Source organism: Carettochelys insculpta, chromosome 5, assembly GCF_033958435.1.
Source record: "Carettochelys insculpta isolate YL-2023 chromosome 5, ASM3395843v1, whole genome shotgun sequence".
Classification (NCBI taxonomy): domain Eukaryota; kingdom Metazoa; phylum Chordata; order Testudines; family Carettochelyidae; genus Carettochelys; species Carettochelys insculpta.
Genome location: NC_134141.1, coordinates 85,380,335 through 85,408,175, shown reverse-complemented (window position 1 = coordinate 85,408,175; position 27,841 = coordinate 85,380,335). Strand labels below are relative to the sequence as shown.

General features: G+C 40.5%; 2 protein-coding genes across 3 annotated transcripts in view; one reads left to right on the top strand and one right to left on the bottom strand.

Moving 5' to 3' along the window:
- CERT1 (ceramide transporter 1) overlaps window positions 1–15,976 on the top strand; it is a 115,964-nt gene extending 99,988 nt beyond the window's left edge. The window contains exons 12-19 of one of the 2 annotated variants that reach the window (XM_074995435.1): window positions 2,560–2,655; window positions 6,633–6,765; window positions 6,873–6,943; window positions 8,389–8,517; window positions 8,981–9,110; window positions 11,773–11,909; window positions 13,512–14,078; window positions 14,496–15,976. In XM_074995435.1, coding sequence (XP_074851536.1) covers window positions 2,560–2,655; window positions 6,633–6,765; window positions 6,873–6,943; window positions 8,389–8,517; window positions 8,981–9,110; window positions 11,773–11,900 — 687 coding nt within the window. In that variant the 3' untranslated portion in view covers window positions 11,901–11,909; window positions 13,512–14,078; window positions 14,496–15,976. Of the gene's footprint in view, window positions 1–2,559; window positions 2,656–6,632; window positions 6,766–6,872; window positions 6,944–8,388; window positions 8,518–8,980; window positions 9,111–11,772; window positions 11,910–13,511; window positions 14,079–14,495 lie in introns of those variants that run through there. The other variant, XM_074995437.1, reaches the window with a different exon arrangement.
- A 6,272-nt stretch (window positions 15,977–22,248) lies between these two features.
- MED18 (mediator complex subunit 18) lies at window positions 22,249–25,642 on the bottom strand. The gene is made up of 3 exons (XM_074994239.1): window positions 25,559–25,642; window positions 25,285–25,370; window positions 22,249–24,243 (listed from the first exon to the last, which is right to left on the bottom strand). The coding sequence occupies exons 2-3, from the start codon at window positions 25,355–25,357 to the stop codon at window positions 23,690–23,692; spliced, it is 627 nt and encodes a 208-aa protein (XP_074850340.1). The 5' UTR covers window positions 25,358–25,370; window positions 25,559–25,642; the 3' UTR covers window positions 22,249–23,689.
- Window positions 25,643–27,841: the final 2,199 nt, after the last annotated feature.

Below are 27,841 nucleotides of genomic sequence, written 5' to 3'. Positions count from 1 at the left end.
ACCTGCAGCACAGGTGGCTCCCTGCCCTGTCACGCTGAAATAATGGAACTAAATTTAGTTGGTTTAATGGCCAGATCCCTCCCACTGCCCTGCCAGCCATTAAGCCAATTAAATTAATTCCATTATTTCAGCGTGACAGAACAGGGAGCCACAAGAGCAGTCTGCGTTGGCAGCACCCAGAGCCACAAGAGACTGCATAAAGAGCCACAGGTTGCTGACACCTGGACATGAGCAAGCACTCAAAGAAAAAATGGTTACTTGACTTATACTAGCACTATAAGCGTACAATGCTATGGGGCACTGGAGCTGATCAGAATACGCCACTGAGGGAACAACTTTCTGGCAGTCATCTTTGGGGGCAGGCACCCACCTATTTTTGGAATGGACATGAGCAGTACATTTCGAGCAACAGTTGTCAAAGGTTAGTAACTTAAGTCAGGATCTCTTGCCATACCTTTCATATGTGCTGTTACTTATGTCTCTCTTAAAAAAAAAAAATCTCAACTTTTTTCTCAAACTTTCCTTAAACATGTGATTTTTACATATTTCTGAATTTGCTGAAGTCCATTTTCTTTATTCTGCTTTTTCCCCCCTTATCATTCCTTAGAATCATGAACTGAGTCTTTTCATGATCACTTTCTCCAACTGTCTTTTGCCTTCAAATGTGCAAGCACTTCTTTTCATATTTGTCAGACTCAAATCTAGAATATCCTGTCCCCTTGTTGCTTTCTCCACCAGCTATAATAAAAAGTTTGTCTCCAAGAACTTATTAAAAGATCTGTATTGTGCTGTGTCATTTTTCCAATGGATATCTGGGTAGTTGAAGTTCCCCATCACCCCCTAAATCTTGTACTTTGGATGATTTTGTTATTTTATGAAGCCTTCATCCTCTCCTTTTCCCTGGTTAGGGGATCTGTAGTAGACTCCTCTGTGGTGACATTATCCTTGATTTTTTTAAAAAAAAAAAAAACAACCTCATTTATCCTTGCCTGGAGACTTTCAATAGCTCTGCCTCCCATTTCTGTTGCTTCCTCAATGCAAGTGTTGATATACAAGGTAATTCCTTCTCCCTTTTCTCCGCGCCTCTCTTTCTAAACAAGCTGTTCTTTTCTGTAGCCATGTCCTAGTCACCTGAATCATCCCATCAAGTCTCTGATGCCAATTGTGTTTTACAGTAAACTCTTTGATAGCTGGCATTCCTGGGACTGGAAGATTGCTGGATAATCAAATACTCTGTGTAATAGAGAGTTCAGTACTCACACTGGATAGGAGTGCAGAGGAGCCTGCTGACTGCACTCACACACAATGCTGAGTGGGAACCTCCTGCCCTCCCTCCCCTAGGGTGGGGCTTTAGTTGTGTGCTTGGTTAGGACAACCATGGGTGGGGGCATGGGCAGGAGGCGGCAGGTTTACAGTTGCCATCTCCCACCCCCAGGGCTTTGTAGAGCCCTCTAAAGTGGAGCCCCACTGCAGGGGGGGAGGGTTGGCACCATGGGGGAACTGCTCTTTTTTCCCCTTCCCTTCCTCTTCTCCCCACTACCAGCTTTCCACTTTAAAAGCAGGCAGCTGAAGTAGCTGCTCTGCCAGGGGATAGGGATGGAGAGGGCAGAGGAGCCTGGTGCGTGTAAGTGCAGCTGGCAGGCTTCTCTGAGCTCCCACCCTGTGTCCCCTGACCAGAGCTACTCAGCTCTGAGTTGTGCCAGTTACTCAAATACCAGTAAAACAAGTATATGCTGTAATTGTGGTTATTCTCTGTAACTTCGCAATTACTTCAGATACATTTTATAACATAGCAAAAAAGTTTGCTTTTTGTGTGTAACTTAAAAATAAGTGAATAATCTGCAGGTGTTGTAACGTGTATTTTGAGTAATGTGCAATTTGTACTATGTGCCTGAACCCTACAGAGGTAGTGACAGGTTGCTAATTTTACTCATGACTGTGTACTGGTTAAAACACCTGACATACAGGCTATGTCTACACTACCCTCTTTTCAAAAGGGGGCGTGGTAATGAGTGAGGTTGGAAGATGCTAATGAGGCGCTGCCATGAATATGCAGTGCTTCATTACCATAATGGCGGCTGCAGCAATTCAAATGTGCTGCTTTCAAATCATGCGCTGCCCGTGTAAACAGGGGCCTTTTGAAAGGATCCCCACAATCTTCGAAAACCCCTTATTCCTAAAACCAAATAGGAGTAAGGGGCTTTCGAAGATCGGGGGGGTCCTTTTGAAAAGCCCCGTGTACATGGGCGGCGCGTGATTTGAAAGTGGCACATTCGAATTGCCGCAACTGCCATTATGCTAATGAGGTACTGCATATGCTTGGTAGCACCTCATTAGCATTTTCCAACCTCACTCATTACCATGCCCCTTTCAAAAAGAAGGGGCTAGTATAGACATAGCGCAGTGTAATGTAGCTTGTTTAATTCTAATTCAAGATCCGTATGTTTAAACAAACATCCTTTAGTCACTTCAGTGACTGATATTACTGTTCAGTGCCCTGAATATCTTAGCAAAGAGGTGTCAAGAATGCATTATAATGTTTAATTTTTTTTGTTAAAGGTGGAAGAAATGGTGCAGAATCACATGACTTACTCTTTACAGGATGTAGGAGGAGATGCCAATTGGCAACTGGTGGTAGAAGAAGGTGAAATGAAGGTAAATATTTAATAACACTTTTGAATTGGTATAAAATATTACAGTGAAACCCCTTTATCAAATTAACACTGATAGCGGGCCATATTCTGACACCGTTACCTTGTGTGTAGTCACATTGATTTAAACAGAGTGGCCAATAAACAAGCAGCAGCCCACCAGGGTTAGTCCCTGCTGGGCCATCACTGCTATATTTACCTGTGCTTCTGCAGATGTTGGGTGATCATGTGACTTGTTGGCCATGAATGGCTGTTCACAGCCAATGGGAGCTGTGGGAAGTGGCATGGACTGGGACATTGCTGCCTGCTGCTCCCATTGGTTGTGAGCAGGGATTTGTGGCCAAAAAGAGCTGCGGTCACCCACAGAGGCACAGGTAAATAGAGGTAGGGACCTTCCAGGACTAACCCTGGTAGACAAATCCAGCCCACAGGCCAGTATTTGCCCACTCTTGATTTAAAACATGACTAATGAGTATTGTACTATTAATGAGATTTTATATCTTTAAGGACGCACAGTATTCTCTTAACTTTGTCAGAAATTTCATCTCTTTGAAGAGGGAGATCTTTCGTTTATCATCTTCTGTTCCTGAAGGTTCCATGTTAGACTGGCTTGGGTTTGCTAGTGTTTGATCTACCCCACCTAGTATGTCACAAACTGCGTGGACCATGGTGATGCTCTGTAGTTACTCTCATCTTTAATGCACTCTCCTCTAGTCTTCCTTGCAATGGACCTATCTAAAGGAGCACTAAGGGACTATTTTTCTCAGATTTGCTTTGCATATACATATTTATAAGTACTGCAACACTTTGTGGTGTCTTGCAGTAGAACCTTCTTCTAACAGTGCCAGTGACTGCCAGGAGTCATGCAGCAAAGCTGCAGGACGTGAGATCCAGAGTCTTACCTACGGTGATGATTCATGTTCACGCTTTCACTTGGTGTTGTGCCTTGGATTTGGCCTCTAGAACAGACGCTGGATTTGGGAAAGTGCTGCTTCAGTCTCTATTCAATTAGCACTTTCTTTCCACCTCCAGGTTCCTTCAGCTTTGCTGCTTCTTATTTCGTCCCAGAAGTGGGAATATGCAGAGCCACCTAAAGAAATAAAGGTTGGTTACTTGTAGTGGGAGCTCTGCATGTTCACACTTCCCACCTACCTTATCTTCTCTGTCAGAGTCCTTGTTCAGTCTGTGTCTGTAGCTTTACAATGGAGGATACTGAGGTGAGAGATTGAGGAGAGCACAGCAGCTGGCGCTGCTAGAAGGTTCTAACGTAAGGCATCACTGTTAGTGTGACTTAACAGAGCCCTCTGAAAGAACTCTGGGTACAGGTAAGTAGCATTCATTTGATGTATATAGGGTCACCATGCGCAGTTTGCAGTACACTAGTGCTAGTTTACACCCTCACTTGCCACAAAGGCCATTTCTACACTTCCTTCGGAAGTGGCATGCTAATACACGGAGCGAAATTCCCTGCACCTCATTAGCATAAGTTACGTGATTTGGAGTCCGGAAGACTGTTCTTCCAGACTCCAAAATGCCATGTAGAAGCGCGACCCTGGGGGGGCTTCCAGAAGGAAGTCCTCCTTCTGGAGGCCCCTTCTTCCCAAAAATTTAGAAACTGCCAAAATGTTTGTGTACAAGCCCCTTTGCTAGATGTAGGGGTCTGAGTAATATTTACTCCTAGTGTCAAAGAAACATGGAAATGTAGCACTGGAAGGGAGCTTGAGAAATCACAAGCTCAACCCCTATGTTGGGGCAGGATCAAATAAATCAAGGCAATCTCTGACAGCTGTTTATCCAACTTGTTTTTAAAAGCTTTCAAGTGTAGGAACACCACAGTCTCCCTTGGAAGCCTGTTGCAAAAGGCTAACTACCCTTAAAGTTAGAATGTTTTTCCTTATAACAAATCTAAATCTCTCTGTCTGCAGATTAAGCCCATTACTACTTGTCCTACACGGGGCACAGGGAACAATTAATCAATGTCGTCTTCATAATGGCCCTTTAACATACTGGCTGAGTGTTATCTGGTCCCATTCCTTCCTTTTTTTCCCCCCAAAACAAAAATCAGTCACGTAGCACTTTAAAGACTAACAATAATTTATTAGGTGATGAGCTCTTGTGCAGCGGACCCACTTCTTCAGATCTGGAAGTAGTGCTAAAAGTGAATTGGAAAACACAGCTATCCCTCTGTTACTATTCTTTTCCCCAGCTAAACATGCCCATTTTTTAACCTTTCCTCATAGCTCAGGTTTTCTAAGCCTTTTTATCTTTTTGAGGTTCTTTTTGGGCTTTTGTCAACTTGTCCACACCTTTCCAGAACTGGGCACAGAACTTCTCTGGAGTTTCACCAGTCCTGAGCAGAATCAGATATTTACCTCCTCTGTCTTACATGCAACTCTCCTGTTAATAACATTTGTAACACCAACTAAATAAGGTAAATGACCAGACTATTGCACTCTATCCTGTCAGACACCAGACCTGGATAATGGTGATCCATGAATTCATGAACTCCAGGCTTAATGTATTCTTACTGTGAATGAATCCAGATTCCCTGAAAAAGCTCTAACTAGTGTTTAAAAAAAAAAAAAAAAACTGCAGCACACATTCTATGCAACAGAAATTGCTGTGAGCATAAACCACAGGGTTTGTTAGTTTCTTATTGTAAACAGAATCTCACTTTAAGGCCTTTGTCTTGATATTTAAAGTCTTCCATTAGACTGCCGGTGGCTACTGGATGTTATTTCCCCGTACATGTCAATGACTGGCGTATTATTCCACTTGAAAGTGAACGTATTCTTCATTAGGAGGAAAGCCTTGGTCACTGGTCCATCTTTTCTGTGAGTTAAAAATCCAGACTGCTTTTCATCAAATACGTACAGCTACCTGTTACAGAAGAGTTACTTTATGTTTAAGTACTTAGTGGGTGCTCAGAACTATAGTGGAGCAGATATCAATAATAGAATCTGAATTTTATTTAAATTATGTGGGGTCCTCATTCAGTTCAAATTAATGGATTATTCTAAAAAGCTCCATTCTGAAAGGTCACAAATACTGCAAAATCCAATGGCAGTATTTCTTTAGCTCTGAAGGTTCCTCTTATTCGATTAAATCCTTGTTATAATAATTAAGGTTAGAAAAACACACCATATACAAAAAAAAAAAAAATCTGGCTCAGTAATACAGCAGATTACTATATTGGAGACTTTGAAGACGTCCTAAAAACCTGGAATCGTTCTGATTTCCTTGTGGTGGTTCTTGTATAGTGTCTAGCCCAGTGTGATTGAGATTGGAGCATGTAGATACTACAGTAATACAAATACTATGCTAGCAACTTTAAAAAAAAAAGTTGGAGAAAAACGTATTAGTGAATATCCCGGATAGTCTGATTAGCGAAGACATCTTTGTCAGTCCTCAGATAACATTGTGCGCTATAACACAGGGATGATTCTGGCTTTTTTAGCAGATCTCTTGTAAGTTATTTTGTAATATATTTTAAAAGAACTATTTTTTTATCCCACTCTCTTCCTCTTATTCTCTTCAGTACACCAAGATGTAATCAGATTGCAGTAACTAGGGATTTCCCTCTGCTGTTGAGGCATCCTTCAGTTATTTCTTTTCATCTTCGTACTTCATTCAGCATAATATCATGAAAGATTAATCTTGCAGAATTTTTCTCCTACCCATTTAGGTACTAGGTTATATTAATGTTTCTTCTTTGATAATCTGTTTCAATCACTGAAATCTTTCCTTCCTAAACATAACTTACGTATAAAATATTAGCCATTCAAATAGCATGCATATTCCTTTAAAAAAAAAAAGCTATTTTGCCTAGGATTGTTCAGTCATTTTTACTGCTGTTCAATGTAACTTTATTTTATAAACTATCAAATTAGATTCTCAAGATGAACCACAACAAAGATTCAAAGCAGTTTTAGCATTTTTCACTGTGCATTTTTTTTGTTTGTTTTTTGTGTTTGTCCAAAGGTGTACAGAAGAGAGGTAGAAGAGAATGGAATAGTACTAGATCCTTTGAAAGCCACACATGCAGTTAAAGGGGTTACAGGGCACGAGGTCTGCCAGTACTTCTGGAATGTTGATGTTCGTAATGACTGGGAAAGTAAGAATCATTTTTTTTCTTAAATCATGGCTCTCAACGTTGTTTAAAATCTGTGTCTAATTTTGTGTGTTTGTGCTTGTACACTGACCTAATTCTTTTATTTTTAGCAACCATTGAAAATTTCCATGTTGTGGAAACTTTAGCAGATAATGCAATCATCATTTACCAGACACACAAGGTAAAAATATCTTACGTTAATATAGTACCTGCCAACCAAAGCATTCCAAAAGATTCCAAATCAATTTACAGAGAAACAGCTGTACCTGTCACTAAATATAATCCCTCTGTTATAAAATAGTGTAGCTTTTTAATAGCACTATACAAAAGTTCAGGGCAGGAAGTGATGAATTCTGTACCTACTTGTAGTTTCCTCAATTTTGGATTAACAAAGATAACTGTTATCTGGTAGTCTTACTTTTGCACATGTGTCATGCAACCTTTAAGGTCTAAGCCTCCTTTTACATCTTTTTAAAATTGCACCTCCCTTGGCAGTCTCTCCCCTAATGCTATGTTGGAGCATTGGATCACTGCTGATTCAAGGGAAGAATCCTGAGTCGTCAAGATCAATTCCTTTAACACCATGGGTTTTATTTTGAGGTAGTCATGACCATAGTTGACCCCACAGAGTTTGAGAGATCTGACAATATATATTATTCTCTCATGGCAGCTTTAGGCAAAGTGTAGTTTGATGCAAGAAAAAATTTAGTCTGGTCAGGATTTTGACTTAATCTCTAATCAGAAGCTATTAATATTAAATGTTCAAAGCAGACTCTGTGTAGAAAGCAATACAAATAAGCATTCTGACAAATGTTTGCATAGGAACTAGTTAAACAAGATTACAAAGTGAATATTGTACTTGTAACAGGCTAGTTCAGAATCTAACCTCTTTATTGGTTAGCATTGCAACCCTGGCTGGATGCTATTATGAAAAACTACAAAGAGGTTGATACCAGGATTTCTATAAAATATCAGGAATGTGGCTTCTGTAATATCAGGTTTTATCTTGTAGTTATTCTCCTTTTTAAAACTTTTTTTCCCCTTAGGAAGTGGCATAGTTTGTCATAATCTCCTTACTGTTGATGCATAATATATCACCGAATCAATAGTTCTTTCATTTTAAATGTCACTTACAGTTTAAATATGGAGTTATACTAGTGGTGGACACGTGTGTGTGTGTGTGTGTGTGTGTGTGTGTGTGTGTGTGTGTGTACACACCAGGGAGTTCAGCTTGGTGACTTAGACAACAAACTGCACAAAACCTAGGTCTGATACTGGAAAATACTGAAGGAGCTGCTGTAATTTTTTTTCCATTGCTTATAGGGTTACTTACGTGTGCTAGCCCACCATCTGTTTACAAAGACCCCCCAAAAATCCAATTTTTAAAAAAAGTCAGACCGATAGTAGCATAAATTTAGCACTGGAACCAAACAGAAGAATGTTTTAGTAGCTTATAGCCCAGTTCAAATATTTTGAAAAAGAAAATGGAATTTCTATGCAATAATGTGGCTATGGCCATGTAGTTTGTCAGATTAATTGATGATTTTAGACTGACCTTTGGGTAGTAAGTATTCCTGTTTTTTGCTGTTTTTCTCTTTAAACAAGTAACTTACTGTCTCCTTGCAGAGAGTATGGCCAGCTTCTCAGCGGGATGTACTATATCTGTCTGCTATTAGAAAGATACCAGCATTCAGTGAAAATGATCCTGAAACATGGATTGTCTGTAACTTCTCTGTGGAACATGATAGTGCCCCTGTAAGTAGTTCCTCTAAGTATTATCAAACTGTGCTTAGAAAAATTAGGTAATCCAAAATTTTGAATGCATCATAATTCATAAAGCTGTCACCTTGTTCTCTTCTAAATTCTGCCTTGAAAATCTTTGCCATGATGCCTACAAATCATCATTAGTCAAGGGGAGAGCTGATCTTTTCAATTCAACTTTGTTTTTTAGTATTTCTCTCCCCATTCATCCTTACCGCATTTTTCTATTTCATCCAAATGTCACATCCAGTCCCAACACCTGCACTGTAATCTCTTGGAGGGCAGAGAGTGCTGTCTTATATTACTTGTTCGTGCAGTGAATAGAACAAATCTTGATTGCAGCTTCCAAGCATTACTGCAATGCAAGTAATGAATATTTTGCCATTCAGATGTTAGAAATGCCAATAGAGAAAATAAACTTTACTTGATGCTTATTAAATGTTTAATTTCTTGGCAGCTAAACAATCGATGTGTTCGTGCCAAAATAAACATTGCTATGATCTGTCAGACATTGGTGAGCCCACCAGAAGGGAACAAGGAAATAAGTAGAGACAATATCCTATGCAAGATTACATATGTAGCTAATGGTACGTATGACATTGCAATACAGCATTTTTTTATTTTACTTGTGTGTGTTGTGATGGTTGACAAACACAAGAATTCAGAGTTTTCTGTTACTTATTTTTAGATCAACATCTATGAATCAGCTGTTAGTCAAAATCAGAGATTTATGTAGGTGCCACAGTTACAATAAATTCAAACATTCACTGTGTTGTTTGGGAAGAGAACAGTAGAAATGTCAAATGCGTTGCATCACACAATCATAAATATAGAAAAATAAGTGTCTGGGGGAAGCAGTTTCATCTGCCCCAGGATAGGTTGTTTTGCATATGTCGTATTTTCTTAATCTGTGTATATTTATTAATTTTTTGATATCCAGTCTTATTTCTCTAAACAACTTCTTGACTGGGCTGATGAGAAGCTGCTAACAGAAGTGTTAAATCTTTCTCTACAAACAGTCAAAACAGTAAAATATATTATATTTAGCTGCTAAACATCCTCAAGCAGGTAGGCTGTAGATGTCTGTAAAAATTGACATTTGATAGCTTCTGCCCATGCCAAGCAAAATTCTCAATGGCCAGATTTAAAATTAATATCGGTAAACTAAATTCTTATACATACACATGCATTCAGAGGCCTGCTGGAAAAGAGCAATATGGGAATCATGTAAATCTGCCTCTTTCTTGTGGAAGTCCAGAACATTTCTAAACTAGCCTATATACCTTTCATGTTTTTAACATTCTTGTCCCCCTCCGTTAAAGAGCATAGCAAAGATACAATTGTTACCTGCACATTTGAGTATTAAGTATTATATAGAACTTTTAAGAAGGAAAGATAACTCTAATATAAAATTACTTTATAAGCAGTATCCTAAATAAATATATCCCACCACCAAAGTATTTTATGACAAATTTGATCTCAATTTTGCAGCAGAAACTTCAGTATTGTAGAAACTTCAGCTTCTGATGCACCATCAGTAATGTCCTCCATTTATATATCTAATGAAATATGAAAGTAATTAAATCAGTATTCCTTGTTAGTGTGATACTGAACTTAATTGTGGACTGACCCTACATTTTTATTTTCATTTGTGCTGCAGAATATTGAATTTAAAATATAGCTTCATTATAGAAGGTGTTAGGTGAAGCTGGAGATTTTGACAGCTGGGCAAGGGACTATTTTGAGTCTGCACTGTTTGCATTTGATTTACATTTAGAATGTGTTTGCAAAGATAAGGACTAGGAACTTCTGTAATGAAACATTAGTTTCTAAAGGACAGATGTCTGTGTCTGCCACTTTGTGCATAAGTGGCATGGCTCCAGAAAGAGGGCTATGTTAGCAAAGAGATCCATTGGACTCTGCTTATTGTAAGGTATTCATAAAGCCATTAGTAAAATGTTGAAAGTGCAGTGATAGTGCATGCAAATCAAACAGACATTGAGTTCTAAACAATAAATCAAATTACCTTTTGTATAAGAATACATTTCTGAAATAGAAAATGTTGACCAGGACAGTGGAGTTATCACTACTTTTTTTCTGAAAAAATACCATGACATTATTCCTCCATGTGGACATCTACCAAAAATTGGAAAAAGTAATTTTACCAGCTCCTTGTAAGGTATGACACCATGAAAAATGGACTGCAAATGGTTTTAAGTCTGTGATCATGCCCTTTTCTTCTGCTTTATGATGGATAAAGAAGCCTTGAAAGATGCTCTCCTCCATTTTTTTAACCTTAAAAATACCATGAACACAGATTTGTTTCTCACTAGCTTTCGTAGGACTTCCTGAATGTCTGAGGGTGAATTTTGTTAGTATTTATCCTAGGAGCAGGGTGAGAAAATGTTGGATTTTAATATAAAACTTTTGGAAGAACAGATATTGGTGTTAACAAAAAGAAACTGAACAATCTGACTGAAATGCCTAGTTGCTCAGCTTTCATTTTGTAGATTCTTGTTGCCATAGACCCTGATTCTGTTAGAAGATTCATGGAGGTGGACACCTACATCTATGTATAGTCCTGTTGACTTTATGGAGCCTTGCGTAGATTTGGTGGTCAGTCCATGTTGAGTCTGTTAGCAGTACAGTCTTGCAAGCTAGACGGGACATGAGTTTCTTATACAAAAAATAGCGAAATTATATATTTTTTTAAAAAAACAAAAACAAACCACTCTTTTGCCTTCATTACACAACAAAAAGAAGCAAAAATCATCAAAGCTGATGTGTATTTTCATCTCTGTGGATCACATAATGAACAACCCCTAACATTGCTCTTTATTCCTGGTGAGATGTAAACAGTGTCATATGGGTAAATATACTGCCCTACAACATGACCTATGATCCAAAGTCCTGATCTGGAATTTGAGCCTGACCCAGTTGGGAAGCAAGAGTGCTGTAAAGTGACATATTGTGATTCTGTGTGTTCAGTAAGCTGAAATCATGCTTTCAATCAGTATTCAATTACAAATGTTGACTGAGTGTTAATTCAGATTTTTAATGTTCATAACTTTTGAATTAGTAATCAAGAAATGTTGAATCTTGATGCAAAGGGTGAATAGTCAATGTTAAATCAGTAATTTGTTTTGTGTACAGATTAATGTTGAACATTTACTAGTCCAGCCGTACATGGTTTTGGTTTTGGTTTGGTTTTAAAGTATAGTTTTTACCTAGCTTTATCTTTATTTTTAGTGAATCCTGGGGGTTGGGCACCAGCTTCAGTATTACGAGCCGTGGCAAAAAGAGAGTATCCCAAATTCCTGAAGCGCTTTACGTCATATGTGCAAGAGAAAACAGCAGGAAAGCCTATTTTCTTCTAGTATTAACAGGTACATGCTGAACTTTTATTATTTTGTCCCTATATGTAAGGCCAATGGACCTGGGTCATTGGTGGGAGGGAATGAATCTGCAACCTTAGGGATTCTACCACATGAGCTAAAAGCCAAGTGGCTCTCAAACAAGGCTATAGAGCAGAGATTTCATTCTCCTTTATCAGTAGACTCGGTGCCTGGAGGTTACATTTTCATGGCTGTAAATATTATTAAAATCAAAACAAAAAGCTAGACAATCTAGAAATGTGTATTACGGTAATTATCACACTATTGTGAGTTGATCTATGTTTTGAGCTATGCACTTAAGTGAAGTTAATAAACCAAAGGTGTTTTCTACATATAAAAAGAAACAATAAGGTTTAATAGAATTAGTTGATTTCCTAAAAATTAAATATATATGTTTGCATTATTATTGATCTTCTGTGTGCAGTGAAAAATGTTATTCAAACCATCTTAGGTTAGTAGAGAATCCTCTAGCTATTGGATTAAACAGGCTGGCATTATAAAAATGTAGGTTTGATTTTTAAACAACTAGAAATGCAGGTAGAAAAAATCAACCAGTGTCCTTTCCTTAAGTAGCTGCCAAAATCAAACTGAAGTTTAATATTTGGTGTCTTTTAGAACAAGATAATATAGTATAGTGGATAGCAGAAATTGTTTTAAACTTTTTTACAAACTGAATTTTGTCGTGTAAACTGTAGGCATTTATCCAAGTATTTTCCTGGGGGTGTTGGCCACCTAATTGTCCAAGCAGGGTCTTTGAGAGAACATAATGGGTGAAATACTGTCCATCACAGGATTTGACTGGACAGTCTCATTCTTTTATGTTGCTTATTTGGCAGGGTAGGCATGATTTATGATGGTTTTGGTTTTTTTTGTTTTTTTTAAATGAGTCCAGTGGTATTTCCGTTGTCAAAACGCAATGCATTTTAGTCTTCAGTTTTTGCTGGGTTTTGATAGCACATATGTACTCCCTACAGGTGGGGGGGTCTCTCTTGTGTTTATGGACATAAGTCAATGATAGATACAATTTATCTGTTCAAAAATGCCACATTAGACATCAGCAGAAACAAAACTGTGCTAAACCAAGTTTCAGCCATTTTCAGGGGAGCCTGCTTATATTACTAGCAGACTTGGGCTTTCATTGACTAGAAGACCTTAGTATGTATGTACTCTTTTGATATTGATTATTACAGTATGCTTCAGTATCCTTCATTATGCGGAAGTCATACCAAAAAACAATGCCGTACCAACAGTTAATGCAGAATTTGGCATTTCTGATATTAGAAAGTTTTGACAGTGGGTTTTTGACAGTGGGTAGTTGCCTGTGTTTCATTCAGTGTAAAAATCCTAGAAATCTGGGTCATTTGATCCTCTTTGTCAAAAGTATCTTGTCCCTATAGTTTCTAGCTCAAACTTACCACAGAGGCATTTAGTTACAGAAGGCCTGTCTGAAAATGTGAAGCAAAGCGTTTGCCATGATCAAACAAGCAAAATTTGGAGGCAAGAGGTTTTTAAGTTGTACTTTTAGAATGTTTCATAACTATTTCTCATTTTTCTAGTCTTCTAAATATATATGTCCTTTCCATGTTTCTACAGTGATTGGAGCAAGACTGTGTGTGAACATTCCATGTTGGAGAAATAAACCAAATTGAAGGGCTCCAAGCTGGAACATAGGATCTACAGTCTTTTTGTGGCCCAAATCCTAGGCTTTGTGCTCTAAAGTAAAGAATACTGCAACACCATGAGGCTGAACATCTAATGCTAGCTCTCCTCGCTGATTCAATGTGTAATTATAAGTACATGTACTAGTACATGTATATGGATATATATTTTATTTGCTTGCTTTAGAGGAGGAAAAAAATACAACTTTAAATCACCAACTGGGATTACTGCTTCAGTTTTAAACTATTTGCAAAGCTTTTGTTTACTGTGGCCCGTCATAAGACACTCATACAGTTTTCTGTTTTTGTGCATGTCTAAAAAGCACAAAAGACAAATGCACATATAGCATACTGTATGTGCTTTATATGCACAAAAACCTGTGTGTGGTATTTTTTTCAGGTTTGCAGTAAAATCTAGATGACCTTATGGCAGGGGTTTTGTTTTGCTTTGTATAATTATAGCTCATTGCTGCTGGTTTCTATAATGAATCATCTTGGCTATGTCTACACTAGCCCCAAACTTCGAAATGGCCACGCAAATGGCCATTTCGAAGTTTACTAATGAAGCGCTGAAATGCATATTCAGCACTTCATTAGCATGCGGGCGGCCGCGGCACTTTGAAATTGACGCGCCTCGCTGCCGTGTGGCTCGTCCCGACGGGGCTCCTTTCCGAAAGGACCCTGCCTACTTCAAAGTCCCCTTATTCCCATGAGCTGATGGGAATAAGGGGACTTTGAAGTAGGCGGGGGCCTTTTGAAAAGGAGCCCCGTCGGGACGAGACACGCGGCGGCAAGGCGCGTCAATTTCGAAGTGCCGCGGCCGCCCGCATGCTAATGAAGCGCTGAATATGCATTTCAGTGCTTCATTAGTAAACTTTGAAATGGTCATTTGCGTGGCCATTTCAAAGTTTGGGGCTAGTGTAGACACGGCCCTTATGTAAAATGCCTCTTAATTGAGGGCTGTCAGTATCCATATGACTTTGCCTTTCTGTTTTTCTTACTCCTATGAAGACCTATGGCTCTGATGGAGGAACGGTGTGAAAAGCTTTATTTTTTTCCCAGATATCTTTATATTTCTATTGTATTTTTAGTTATGTAATATGTGCTACAGAATTTATTGAACATGATTCAGAAATTTCTAGGTAGATTCTATATGAGAGGGCGAGACTGTGTGCCTAAAAACTACAACCCTGGTCTGTTTATGCTACGTTACATGTGGACTGTGGATTTTGTGAAACTGCAAGAAGGTACCTTGTGATATTTATTTAAGCAAATTGGACTACATAGGACAACATTCCCAGTCTGCAAATGAGAATACATTTTCTGGTCCTACACATTTGTTTCTCATCTTAATTAAAGCCACACTATAAGGTATGTGTAGAAAATCTGAACTGTATTAATATTTACTATTTGATCAGAAACTTAAAGCTATAAGAATACACAGATTCTAAATTAAAAGTTCCCCTTAGTTGCTATGAGAACTTAAAGGCAAATGTCTGCCTGCCTTTGATCTCTGGAAATAGCCATGAGGAATGGACTTCAGGGGCAGAGAGACTAGTACTCATTTCAACAGACATCTTGCTTGATGTCCTTCAGGTGGAGATTATTCAGAGGCATTTCTTGGGCACTTCACTTAACTTGTATATGTCAAACAAAAGATTAGATATATTTTTTCAAAAGAAAGCTGATAGTCTTATTTAATATAGTACTGCAGGTGCCTGGAGATGACTATATGAGAGTAATTTAATAAAGAGTTGGCTATAAATGTCTATCTGCACAATGTTGTAAGTAAATTAATCTGTCTTTTAGTCTTTATTCTATATAAAGAGGTGCAAATATATATATATATAAAAAAAACACTTGGTTACACACATACATGCAGATCTCATGTTCTATAAAACTTTTCTCCTCTGTTATTTGCCTTTCTCTAAATGGTGTGCATGGACTATGCCTTATTAAAGAATAATTCTGTTTTTGATTTGAATATGTAAAAAAGTGCCTATATGGTAATGGTAGTAAGGCAAATAAGATTAAAATTATACATGTTTACTACGTCACAAGTAAGCATTTTACATAGTGATGTTAAAAAGAATTTCTTATACCTCAAACGTTTCGTCTGCTTGCAGTCAACTGAAAAATGGTTCGTTCATCATAGCCACTAAAGGGAACTTTAAGAAGTCTTATACCCAAAATACAAATGACTCCTTATTTGCCATTTCTGGTAACTATCATTGAACACAGGCAAGTAACTGTTTCTTAATTTAATTGGATAGCTTTATTTTACAAAGGTATGGAAAGTTTACAAATCAATATATAAATCTTAATGTCATTAGTTGCATTTGCACTAAATGTGATGTACTTTTTGCAATTTATTCTGTAAATAAAATTACACTAAAGATACTATTTGTAAAGAATACATTTTACTTTTAGATAAAAATGCTGGTTCTTCACTACAGCTAGGCATACCCAATCAGAGTTTCTTCTTACTGAATAATGGGAAGCTGCACGTTCAAGAGACGTATGGGGACTGACCCTTCAAAATAAGCTTAGTCTGTAGGCTTTTTCCCATCCTGTGCAAATGTTGAGTATTCATTATTCCCTTTCTTTCAGAAGAGATCTCCAAACCCTTTTTGCCTTTATAAAATCTTTTCCCCTCAACCACCTGTTTTTGTGCCAGTTAATAGGACACCTTAAACATGTGTTTGATACTATTGATGAGCATTAGTCCCAGACTCCAGACTGTCATATTTGTGAGTTAAATCAGTCATTTTAATTGAGCCTATTCAGAGAACAGAATGGTGCGATCTTCTTCAATGTGCAAATATCCTTTAGCTTCTGTTATCGTGAGGACCTGGATCTTTCACCATACCTAGATACAATTTTTATTGGGGATGAGGTTCTTCAACAGCTTCCTGAATCTGAATAATTTCTCAGAAGTTTCTCTGGGGAGCGGGGGGAGGGAAGCCATTGCACCTTTGAGAGTAAATCACCTTTTACCTAATTGGCCTCAGATGATTTCTCTGAAATTGTGTTAATTTTCTTTAATCAAACTCTCCAGTAGAAGTCTCTCACCAATATTTTTTCTGTTGTACAGATTCTCTTTAAGGTGTACTTGAATTGCCACTGTTTGTCCACAGACTCTCAAAACGTGATTCATAGTTTTGAGTTAACTTGAGTGCATAGAGTGTCACTGTTTGTTCTGTGATTACTTTCTGATCCTGGTAAGTTTTAAAAATTAAAAAGTTGGCACTTCCATGTTACAATCACAAATTTTAAACCAGTATTTAAAAGTGGAAAGTATTAAAATACTATGAAAAATAGTTCTGGTTTGTAGTTATTTTAACATTTTTATGCTTTGAGTAAGTAAAATGTCATGCATATCATTTTAATAAAACAATGAAAGTCTTGCATATTTCTCAGTCCTGGGTCTAATACACTAGCTTATTGTAGGACAGTAGCTATTTTGCATTTACTGTGGATGCCTAATGGAAATGGCCAAAGATACATTTGATTGATTTGCACAATATTTTCCTCTGAGGATATTGCAGTTTACTTTCCCTCTTTACTGATCATTTTAGAACTCAGTAGGGTAAGGATTTTAAAATACTTATTTCTGACATATTTAAATAAATTATTAAATACATTTTGTATTTGTATTTAACTGGAAGATGATGTTGGGCCAAGGTGACCCAAATCCCTGAATGTTCCTCTGTCCCCCTCCAGGAGGATGGTGTGCCCCACAGTTCAGGGATTACTGTCTTAAACCTACTTTAGTTGCCATCTCCTTAGGACTGCAAATGCAGATCTCCTTGTCCCAAGCATGAGACCCAGGATCTGTTAGGTCCTTGCCTTGTTAGTTACCCTTTTCTTTGGATTTCTCTCTCTCTGTTTCCGTTTCCCCATCAATTTCATCTTCCAGCCACACCCATCTGATAGCACTGGGCTCAAAGAAAGACAGAGATCTTAGGACTATTGTGCATGCAGGTTTTTAGAAGACTGCAGTCATGCTGAAGCCCTAAAATCGGGGCAAACGGTCAGTCAAGGATGTAGGAGGTTTTTTGTACGCTAATTGTCTGTTTACAAAGTTGCACTCCTTTTTTCTCTCCTCCAAAATACACTTTTCTCTTTTACTGTTTGTATCCTGATACATTCCTTTACTCTTGGTTTCCTACATATAGGGCTTGTCTACACTACCACCTTCCTTCGAAGAAAGGATGGTCATTAGCGTGTTGGGAGTTTACTAATGAAGTGCTGCCATGCATAGACAGCACTTCATTAAGGAAATTCCCCTCCCTCCCCCCGCCACCTCCCCAGCAGCAAAATTTTTAGGACTAAGGGGACTTCGAAGTTGCCCTGGCACCTCGAAGTACCAGCAAGTGAGCCGCAGTTAGACACATGCTGGTACTTTGAAGTTGCCATTGGCGGGGGTGGGGGGGATTTGCTTAGTAAACTCCCAACACCCTAATTACCATGCTTCCTTGAAAAGAAGGTGGTAGTGTAGATAAGCCCATATTGTATATTGAACTTCCTCTTTGAGACATGGTGAAAACATGCGCTAGACCATGGTTTCCCATACCGGGGGGCATGTCCTCCTACAGGGGCATGAAGAACTTCAGGGCAGGGGGAGACAAGGCAACCCAGCTTCCCCCACTCCCCCATCATATCCCCCTATCTGAAGAAAGAGACTGCTTTTGCTTCCAGCTCTCAGCCCCTGCTATTTTACCTGGGTGACCTGGCGCAGCTGCTATAAAAAGCAGCCAGCTGGCAAAAACCCATGTGGAGCTAGCTGTCTTCTGCAACAATGACTGAGTGGGGGTTCTGGGGGGGAGGGGGAGCATGGGGTGAGATGGGGGTCTGAGGGATGTCTGGCTAAGGTGGTGGGGATGGGAGAAGAATGGGGGGCTGGTGGTGCCTGGCTTTGTGGAATTGTAGGGGCTCAGGCAGCTGGCCTGCTTGTGGGATTCATGGTGCTTGGGCAGCTGGCCCTGGCATCACAGGGTTCAGGTGGCTTGGGCTGGCGGCTGGCCCCCGCAGCACAGGGTCAGGCTGGCCCTGTCATACAGGGCTTGGGTGGCTCAGGCTGGTGGCTGGCCCCAGCAGCATGGGGCTTGGGTGGGTGGCTCGGGCAGCTGATAGGTGGGCAGCTGGGTCCAGCAGCACAGGGCTCAGACAGGTGTCTGGCCCAGGCACCTTCAAGGGGCCAAGAAAAACTACTTGTGCTTATTTTTAATTTTAAATAACATTTTTATATGAAGTTTTTATGTTCATTTTAAATTATGAATTGATTTTTTTTGTTAAAGGGAGGTTGGGTGATGGTAAAGAGTAGGTGGGGATGTGAGGGTTTTGCAAAAATCAAAAGGGGGTGTTTGATGCTGAAAAGTTGTCCTTGTACTGTATACCTGCCATTAGTCACAACTTATTTGTGCAGTCAGTGGACATTTATATACAGGTGCTGCTGAACAACTTACTTGGGGGTAATACCATAATCAGTTTTCCACCTCAAAAAATATTTGATAGTGTCATAGGTTGTCTGTATCCTAAATTTATCTTCCTAGGTAATAAGTATGGCTTAACGTCCTGGTGCAAAAGTTGGAATATCTGCCTGCCTCCCAGAGTGAAGGAATTAGTGATGGCTAAAGAGACTTTTAGAGCAATTTCTCATTTTAATCCTTTCATGATGATTATTAACTTCATGGTGGGAACTTCCAGTTCAATAGAACAAGGGATGATTGTTCTAACTATTTAAATTAACCCTTTCATCCTACTACCTGAAACAAAGTGCTATCTTGAAATACATTAGTCTTAAGAGCTGAACCCAGAAAGAGGAAGAACACTTCCACGTCCTCAATTTTAACTGACCTGTGTGTGACATGAGCTTGGAAAACTAGTTCCAATTTATTATGTTTCCCTAAAATTTAAAAGCTTTTACTCCCAAAATTGATTTCCAGATTATATCTATCTTACTGTTTTTAAGTTTCCATTTTTTTCTATCTCTGACATGCTCTTATCTTTCATTTTTTTACAAGATTTCTCTTGCCGCCTTCATGCTTTTTTTCACCAGCTCAAGTGGACTGTGAACCCCCTAACCTTCAAGTCTAAATTCAGCTTTCAGAGTATTTCTGAACAGGAGATGGCATTGGTAATTAGGAGATCAATTTGCCCTTCCTTAATATGAGCTAACAGATTTTTCAAATCTGTAGTCAATTTGCTTGATGGGATGGGGGGAAACCCTGAAATCTTTACAGGTCTTCCCTCTTTGTATAGACACAGTGGAAGAAAATATGGCATTTGAGCAAGAAAAATGGATATCTGCATCTGTAGAAAAGCAACGAATAGGCCAGCTTTTAGATTTTAGGCTGTGTCTACACTACAAAAATAACTTCAAAGTACAACAAGCAGCTTTGAAGTTGAATGTCTACACACACACTCTGAAGTTAAACTTTGAAGTAGGACACTACATTCTTGGGAATGGAGTAAGGACTTCGAAGTTGGGCTCCATACTTCAAAGTAAGGTAAAAACATATGTAGACTCTCGGCTGGCTACTTCAATATAGTGCCTAACTTTGAAGTTAACTTAAAGTTATTTCCTATTGTAGATGCACCCTTACGGTTCTAAAGTCCGTGTATTTAATTTAAAAGTAGTTTTTGTAACCCTTCTGTTTGTTCATACTGAAAATTACCCTGTGGAACTCAATGTCCCAAGATCAGCTAGAATTCATGATCTTAGCAAAACCTAAAAAAAGATCAGAAATGTTTAGGTTCAGCAGAGAACACTTTAAGAACCCCCAACAAAAACAAAAAAAATCTTGTTGCTTTGTGGGTAAGATAACTGGAATTGTTTAATTGTGAAGTCCCTCCTCCCTGTTTCATCTCCAGGAGGTGCTGTACTTACCATATAAACATAAAGCCTACTTCTTCACTGCTGGGGATCTAGAGGGACTGTCTGTGCACAGCACTTAGGGCAGTGGAGGCTTGGAGTATGATTGATTAATTTGAAAGGGTATTACAGTTAGAAGTAGAGCTGTTTTTAATCTCAAGAAACCTGGGCCCTAATCAGATAATCCTTAAAAATTAATGGATGAAGTTGCATTGACTTATTGGGAATTGCATCAGACCATTAGTCTAAATGTGACCCTATCATCAACAAGTGAAGTTTTTTCCATAGTAACTGTCTTGTCATCAGTCCCTCTTCCTTGGATCCAGTTTGTCTCATTCACAATATGGCTGCTTTTATGCACTATCCCAGGTTATCTAACTGCAGCACTCATCTATCGTACAATATGCCACACTTAAATATTTGTTTTTTCAAATGTCTGTCATCTTAGTGGTTCAATGTAAAAACACTGGTTGTAGTGTTAGTTGTGATATGACTAGCACATCTCAAACACCTGTTAAAGGTGAGTAACTTTTTTCTTCCTTATCCTCTTTAACCTTTTTATTCACAAACTGGAAGAGGAAAATTAAGCTCCCTTTATGTTGTGTCCTAGTTGCAACAAGAAGTCCTGGGACACCTTATAGACTAACAGAAAATTTGGAACATAAGCTTTTGTAGGCAAAGACACATGTTCTGATGAAGCAGGTCTTTGCCCACGAAAGCTTATACTCAAGATTTCTGTTAGTCTATAAGGTACCCCAGGACTTCTCGTTGTTTTGAAGAAACAGGCTAACATGGCTACTTCTCTACCAGTGCCAGCTGGTTTCTCAACTTTGAATCCATCAGTCATTGAGCTGAAATAAAGAAAATATCCTCTATAGGGAGTCACTATTGTCAAAAGTTAAACATTACATTTAATTTCAAATGCTGAAGACAGTGACTTCCACTAGTTCACTGGTTTGACGTTAGACATTTGACAACTAACATGTTCTCTTTAAATAGGTATTTTAAATTTAAGGTGAATAAAATACCTCTACCTATCTCAGAGCTGGAAGGGACCTTGAGAGGTCAACCAGTCCAGTACCTCTCACTCACCTCTCACTCCCTGACTCTTTTTTTAAATAAAATATATTTGCTCCAGATCCCTAAACAGCCCCATTCAAGGATTGAATGTACAACCCTGGGTTTAGCAGGCTAATGCTCAAACTAGTGAGCTAGCTATCCCTCCCCCAACAGGGAGGTAGCTTTATTAGTCTGTATCCTAATAAAATCATAAAGCAATCATGTAGCACTTTAAAGCCTAACAATTTATTAGGTGATGAGCTTTTGTAAGGCAGACCTACTTCTTCAGATCTCATGTTTGTTTGGTTTTCTAAGGAGAAATTCTTAAGTGGTATTTCTTTTTGGAAGTATTTTTAGTCATCCTGATATGATATGCTGTGATTCCAGGTGCATATGGGGAGGGACAGGGCAGTGGTTAGACCATTGGCCTTGTAAACCCATGGTTGTGAGCTCAAGCCCTCAGGGAGCAATTCATGGCTCTGGGGCAAATAGATCAAAAGTTAATAAATCTCAGGGATAGCAATAGGTCCTGCTGTGTGTGTACATACATACATACACGTACACACATGCTGCCACCACCACCTGTATTCTGAAATATAACCTCACCAGTCTGAGAATTCCTGGTACACACTTTTATAAGAGCACACCTTACTCAATTACCTTAGCTAGCTGCTGTTGAAATCTTCATTGGTAACTCCAATGCTTAAGTACCTGTTTCTGTGAAAATGTTTTATCAGTGTGGCAGCTGGGATGTGAGATTCCACTCATCTCAAAACACTTGACAGTCAGCAAGAATAGTTCATTCTGACCAAATTCAGTCATGGGTAATTCTTCTGTCCACATAGAAGTCCATTCTGAAGTTTTCATCTAAGGCCTAGTCTACACTAGGGGACAAATCTATGTAAGATATACAACTCCAGCTACATGAATGGTGTAACTGTAGTTGATGTACCTTGCAGGGATTTTTCTGTGCTTGTTGGCAAACATTTACATATAATCTTTTAAAGCCATTAATGAAAGTTTCAAGTGTTAATGTACTGTACTTTATTATAAATACTACCGTAGGAGAGGATTGTTGAAAGACCTCTTTCTGAAATTACAGAAGCTGTTGTGCAAATATGTATAACTTGATTAGAACTAAAAGGCCCTCGATAAGGAAGCATTTAAACAAGCATTCAAAATGCCTATTAACAAAACAATGTTATTCATTTGCTGCTCAAAACTTTAATTCCCCCAATTTTATCACACAAGCAAACAGAAGGAAGCTACTGCACTATTCAAGTACACAAACTTAAGGTGCTGTTTCACTGTCATTTTATACAGGTGCCAAAGTGTTTGATTTTAAAAAACAAAAAACATGGAATACTGTGTTAAGGTAAATCTGGGGCCGAAAATTTGGTTTTCCTGAAAAGGTTTTGCAAAAAGTCAGAAGAATTTTTTCCTGAAACAAGTCAAACAAGCTGCTACTCTTATGCAAGAGGCAGAAAAAGAAATTGACCAGAAACAAGAGAAACTGAACAGATTATTTTCATAGGCCAAACTATTAAAAGTAAATTTTATTGAAGAATTTGGGTCATGACATAACTAAGGAAAATTACTTAATGATGTACCACTTTGAAAAGTATAAATTTTACTTTTTAAAAAAAACAAAAAAACCCTCATTTCCACTTTTGTATTTGTTAATATAACATCTAAGATTGGTAACTGCAGAAATGTTAGTGGGTAGGTAGGGGAAATACTCACCTCTTTGACAATGTGCAGTCAGTAGAAATAAGAATGAACTAAATCATGTTAGTTTGGATCTCAGCTCTGTTTGTTTTCCTATGGATGCTTACAAATATCAATATGGGATCAAACACTAATATGAAATAAAGGAAAATAATATTTCTATACATGCTGTTGAAAGGAATTTAATAAATAAAATTCTAATGTAGTCAATTTCAGAAAGTGTCAAACTGATGGCAGAGCAGAACATTAAGTAGCAACAACAATCCACCTGCCATGGTGAAAGAATTTCTGCACTAACTCCTCCCCCAGCCCCACTCCCCAAAAAAAGAAACAAAACATCTTTAACCTCAGGTTCTGTAAGTGTAATATTGGAAGAGAAGTGTTTCCATGTTGGTCATTGGGACCGCTAAGACACAGAAGAATTAGATACTTGCCGGGTCCCTTTTCATTCACATGAGCCTTTTTGGGTCAATTTTCTCCAGATGAACTAAAGGCTTTAGCTGCTCAGCAAAGTTTCGCATGTCATCAGAAACTATGTCTTGTCCTGCTGGAGCTACCACACTGAGCTCTACAAGGTAGGAAAGAGATAAAGGCTCAATGCTATCAGTGTTTCCTGGCATCAGGATGCGGAAGATCTTGTACACTACAATCTTCATGATACCTTTGCGAAACACATGGCCTTTGGCAACAAATTCATGGTCCATGCGGAAGCCCATCTCAACCAGGAAGTCAGTAAGATTCTCTGAAGTGGCAATGTCAACACAGTTGCGTACCAGAGCATGGCGGTTTTTGTCTCCCATTTCTGGCTGTCCCAAATAGCGCAAGTGCCAAGGTATGCCAGTTTTGTCCATGGAGCGTCGTGCCCTCAGGACAAAGGGACTAGCCTGCTGCCCTTTCAGGAGGAACACCATTTCGTGGTCCAGGAAAGTCTCAGGTTCCATGTTGTCGCACAGACCACGCAACCGATGCAGGAGGCTTTCCAGGCTTTGGTCCAAAACACTTCCTGTGAAGGAGAAAAGTTCATTATTTCCACTACTGAGCAGTTCACTTTTACTATGAAGATGGCATAGTTTCATCCATCAGGGCAGGGATACCCCCCCAATCATTAAAAAAAAAAAAAAAAAAAAAAGCTTTTTTCAAAGAAGTACCAGAGGATGCAAAAGCTGCTGGCAACATATAGAGTTCATTGTTAGGGAACCTCAAACCAGTTTCCAAAAGGATTATTAGTCCTGATTTTTTACAGAAAGGGAAACTGAGTACACCATTAAGAGCTGTCATGAAAAGCACTTAACTTTAATTAACTTGTTTCTAATTGCTTGACCACTCTCCCTTCACACCATATCAGTAATGGGTGGGTTCACTGGTGCTATTTAACATCTGTACTCTGCACAGTAGCTAGATAACATTAATATGTACACTATATTTATCACAGAAACTTTCAGAGAACCAAAAAGTACAAGAGCAAAGTCCAGAACAACTCAATAAGCAAGTATTCTAACCTAAAAGAGGGGTGGACCATAGGAGTTTCTAGTGGAGACAGGGACTCAGTGCACTGTCAGAGACAGATCACCTGGTTTAAGAAGATTTTAGCCCTAAACACTGACAGCTTTTTGTTTGTTGTTAAAGTTTGGCATCCTTAATTTAAGATCTGACTTAAGGTATACTCTTCTCTTTTCCCCCTACCACCCCCCCCCCTTTAAAAAATGGAGTAACTTAAGTACAGGCAGAACAGTAAAAGAGGCAGCCCTCTTAGTCTTTATTCTAACAAAACAAGCCAGCAGCCACGTAGCACTTTAAAGACGAGCAAAATGATTTATGAGATGATGAGCTTTCGTGGGACAGACCCGCTTCGTCGGATCCTAGCCATACCAGAACAGACCTGAAGAAGCGGGTCTGCCCCACGAAAGTTCATCATCTCATAAATCATTTTGCTCGTCTTTAAAGTGCAACGGGGCTGTTGGTTTGTTCTGCTAAGTGCAGGCAGGCGGAGAGCTGCATGGGCACAGCATGCCAGGAGATCAAACCCACCTCCCCGCAGCCCTACCTTGCAGTAAATACTCCATCATGTTAATGGTGCCGCCAGTGACGGGCATCATGGTCACAGGTGGGGCCTCCATGGCTTGGTCTCCCCTGCGGGAAGCACAGAAATCACGTCTATGAAGCGGCAGGTACTCGGGCACGGAGACGCGCCAGCGTCGCCCCAACGTGTCCGGGGAGCGAGCAGGGCAAGCGGCGGGGCTAGAGGGAGGGACCAGGGGAAAGCCGCCCCGCGTGGGGGCTCTTGAGTTCCACGGCCTGGGTGGACGCTCCCCCCTCACCTCTATGGCGGCCCGGCGGCGCTGTACGCGGCCAGTTCTCACGCTTAGGCCCCGGAGCCTCGCCCTGCACCCGCCGGAGCGCGCAGGCGCCGCAGCCCCGCCCTCAGCGGCCAGAAAGGGCGGGGCCGTGGAGGGGAGCGGGGGGGATTTGGAGGGAAGCGCGCGCTCCGGTTCCTTCCCCCACCCCTAGTACCCGGCCTGAGGCTCAGAGTTCCCGCCCGCCCTGCATGCGCAGAAGAGGCAGAAATCAATACGCCGGCTCCCAGCTCCTTCCTCGAAGCGAAAATTCACTTCTGGGTAAGTGGCGCCGCAGGGACTGTGGATGCGGTGCGCGCGCAGCTCCCTCCTGGGTTAATACGTAGTCACGCGTGGGTCTTCCCATTGAGAGCTCCTTGCCCAGTCGCAGCTTGGAGACCTGTCGGGGGCTCAGCAGAGCTCTCAGTTATCTCATGCACTGCAAGAACAACAAGAAGTTTTGTGGCACCTTATAGATATTTTGGAGCATAAGCTCTCATGGGCAGAGATCCGCTTCGTCAGATGCATCTGACGAAACGGGTCTTTGCCCACGAAAGCTTATGCTCCAAAATGTTAGCCTATGAGGTGCCGAAAGGACGTCGTGTCTTTGAAGATCCAGACTAATTCAGCTGCCCCTCTGAGGCATGCATTACAAGGGCACTTCCTCTGCCTTTGAGATTGGCAGGGGTGGCAGACAGTCTGCTTAAGTGACATTTCCCAGAGGTTTTTCTCTCTCCCTCCTCCTTCCTCAGCCCCCCCCCCCTTTTCATTTTTATATTTAGCTGATTTCTCAGTTGTGCTCCAGGTTTGAGGAAGTGGGGCTGCCCCATTAAAGTTCATTGCCTAATGAATAATATTGTTCAGTTTTAAGGTGCTACAGGACTGCTTTTTTGTTTTGCGAGCAGCCATGTTGCAAGAGAGTAACAGGGCTGTTACTTGCATACTCCAGGTTATCCACCTTTACCCAGTTCCTGGGGCTCAAGGTGTAACCCAGTTGATTTAGACACCCCTACCTAGAACCATGAATGCAGGAGCAGGCCCTTGGAGTAACAACAAAAGATGGTTTCTGTGCCTTATTTGGTACCTGAAGTCAGTGGCAAAGCTCCCATTGATTTCTGTTGGAGCACAGTCTATACCAGGAGTGGACAGTAATTTTCAAAGGGTCTATGCCAGTGGTTCCCAACATTTTTGAGCATCATGCCCCTCTTTTGATTTTTGAGAAACCCTCACACCTCCCTTCTTTACCATCATCCAACTCCCCTTTAACAAGAAAATTCAATTTGTAATTTAAAATAAACACAAGAACCTGATATAAAAATGTTATTTACAATTAAAAATAAGCAGAAATAGTTTTTCTTGACCCTTGAAGTGCCTGGTGCAGCTCCAGCTGCCTGAGTTCCATGCCAGACACCAGAACTGACTGCGACAGCCACCCACCCGCCTGAGACCTGTTCTGCCAGAGCCCCCTAGCTGAGTCCCATGCTGCCAGGGCCAGCCACCCACCAGCCGCCCACTGGCTGCCTGAGCCCTGCGCTACTGGAACCAGCTGCCCGCCTAGCAGCCTCCTGCCCCGCCGCGGGCCAGCAGCCTGAGCTGCCCACCCAAGCCCCATGCTGCCAGGGCGAGCTGCCTGCCAGCCGTTCTGAGCCACCCGAGCCCCACGTTGCTAGGGCCAGCCACCTGCCTGCCAGCCCAAGCCACCCTGAGCCCCATGCTGCTGGAGCCAGCTGCCCTCCTGAGCTGCCCAAGCACTGTGCTTCTGGGGCCAGCTGCCAGGCCAAGCCGCCTGAACCCTGCAATGCCAGGGCCAGCTGCCCAAGCACTGCGAGTCCCACAAGCCAGCTGGCCACCTGAGCCCCACAAGCCCTGCAAGCTGCCCACCCGAGCCCCTCCCATCCCACAAAACTAGGCACCACCAGCCCTCTGTTCTTACTCCATTCCCCTCACCTGAGTGAGGCACCCCCAGCCCCTATCTAACCCCATTTTCCTCCTCCCCTGCACAACCCACACTCATTCATCTTTGCAGAAGGCAGCTAGCTCCACATGGGTCTTTGCCAGCTGCCCGCTTTATATAGCGGCTATGTCAGGTAACTCACTTAAAATGGCAGGGGCTGAGAGCTAGAAGCAAAGGCAGGCACTTTCTTCAGGTGGAGGGAATGATGGGGGAGTGCTGGGTCACCTTGTGTCCCCCCCAAATTTCTTCATGCCCCCAGATTGGGAAATCCTGGTCTATGCCATGCATTGTGGTACTGGTTGCAGGCTGGCTAT

Coding starts and splice junctions, on each gene's coding strand:
- MED18 (XM_074994239.1), bottom strand. CDS start 25,357: ATGGAGGCCCCACCTGTGACCATGATGCCCGTCACTGGCGGCACCATT. Junction 24,244..25,284: donor GATGGAGTATTTACTGCAAG/GTAGGGCTGCGG, acceptor TCTCCTTCACAG/GAAGTGTTTTGGACCAAAGC.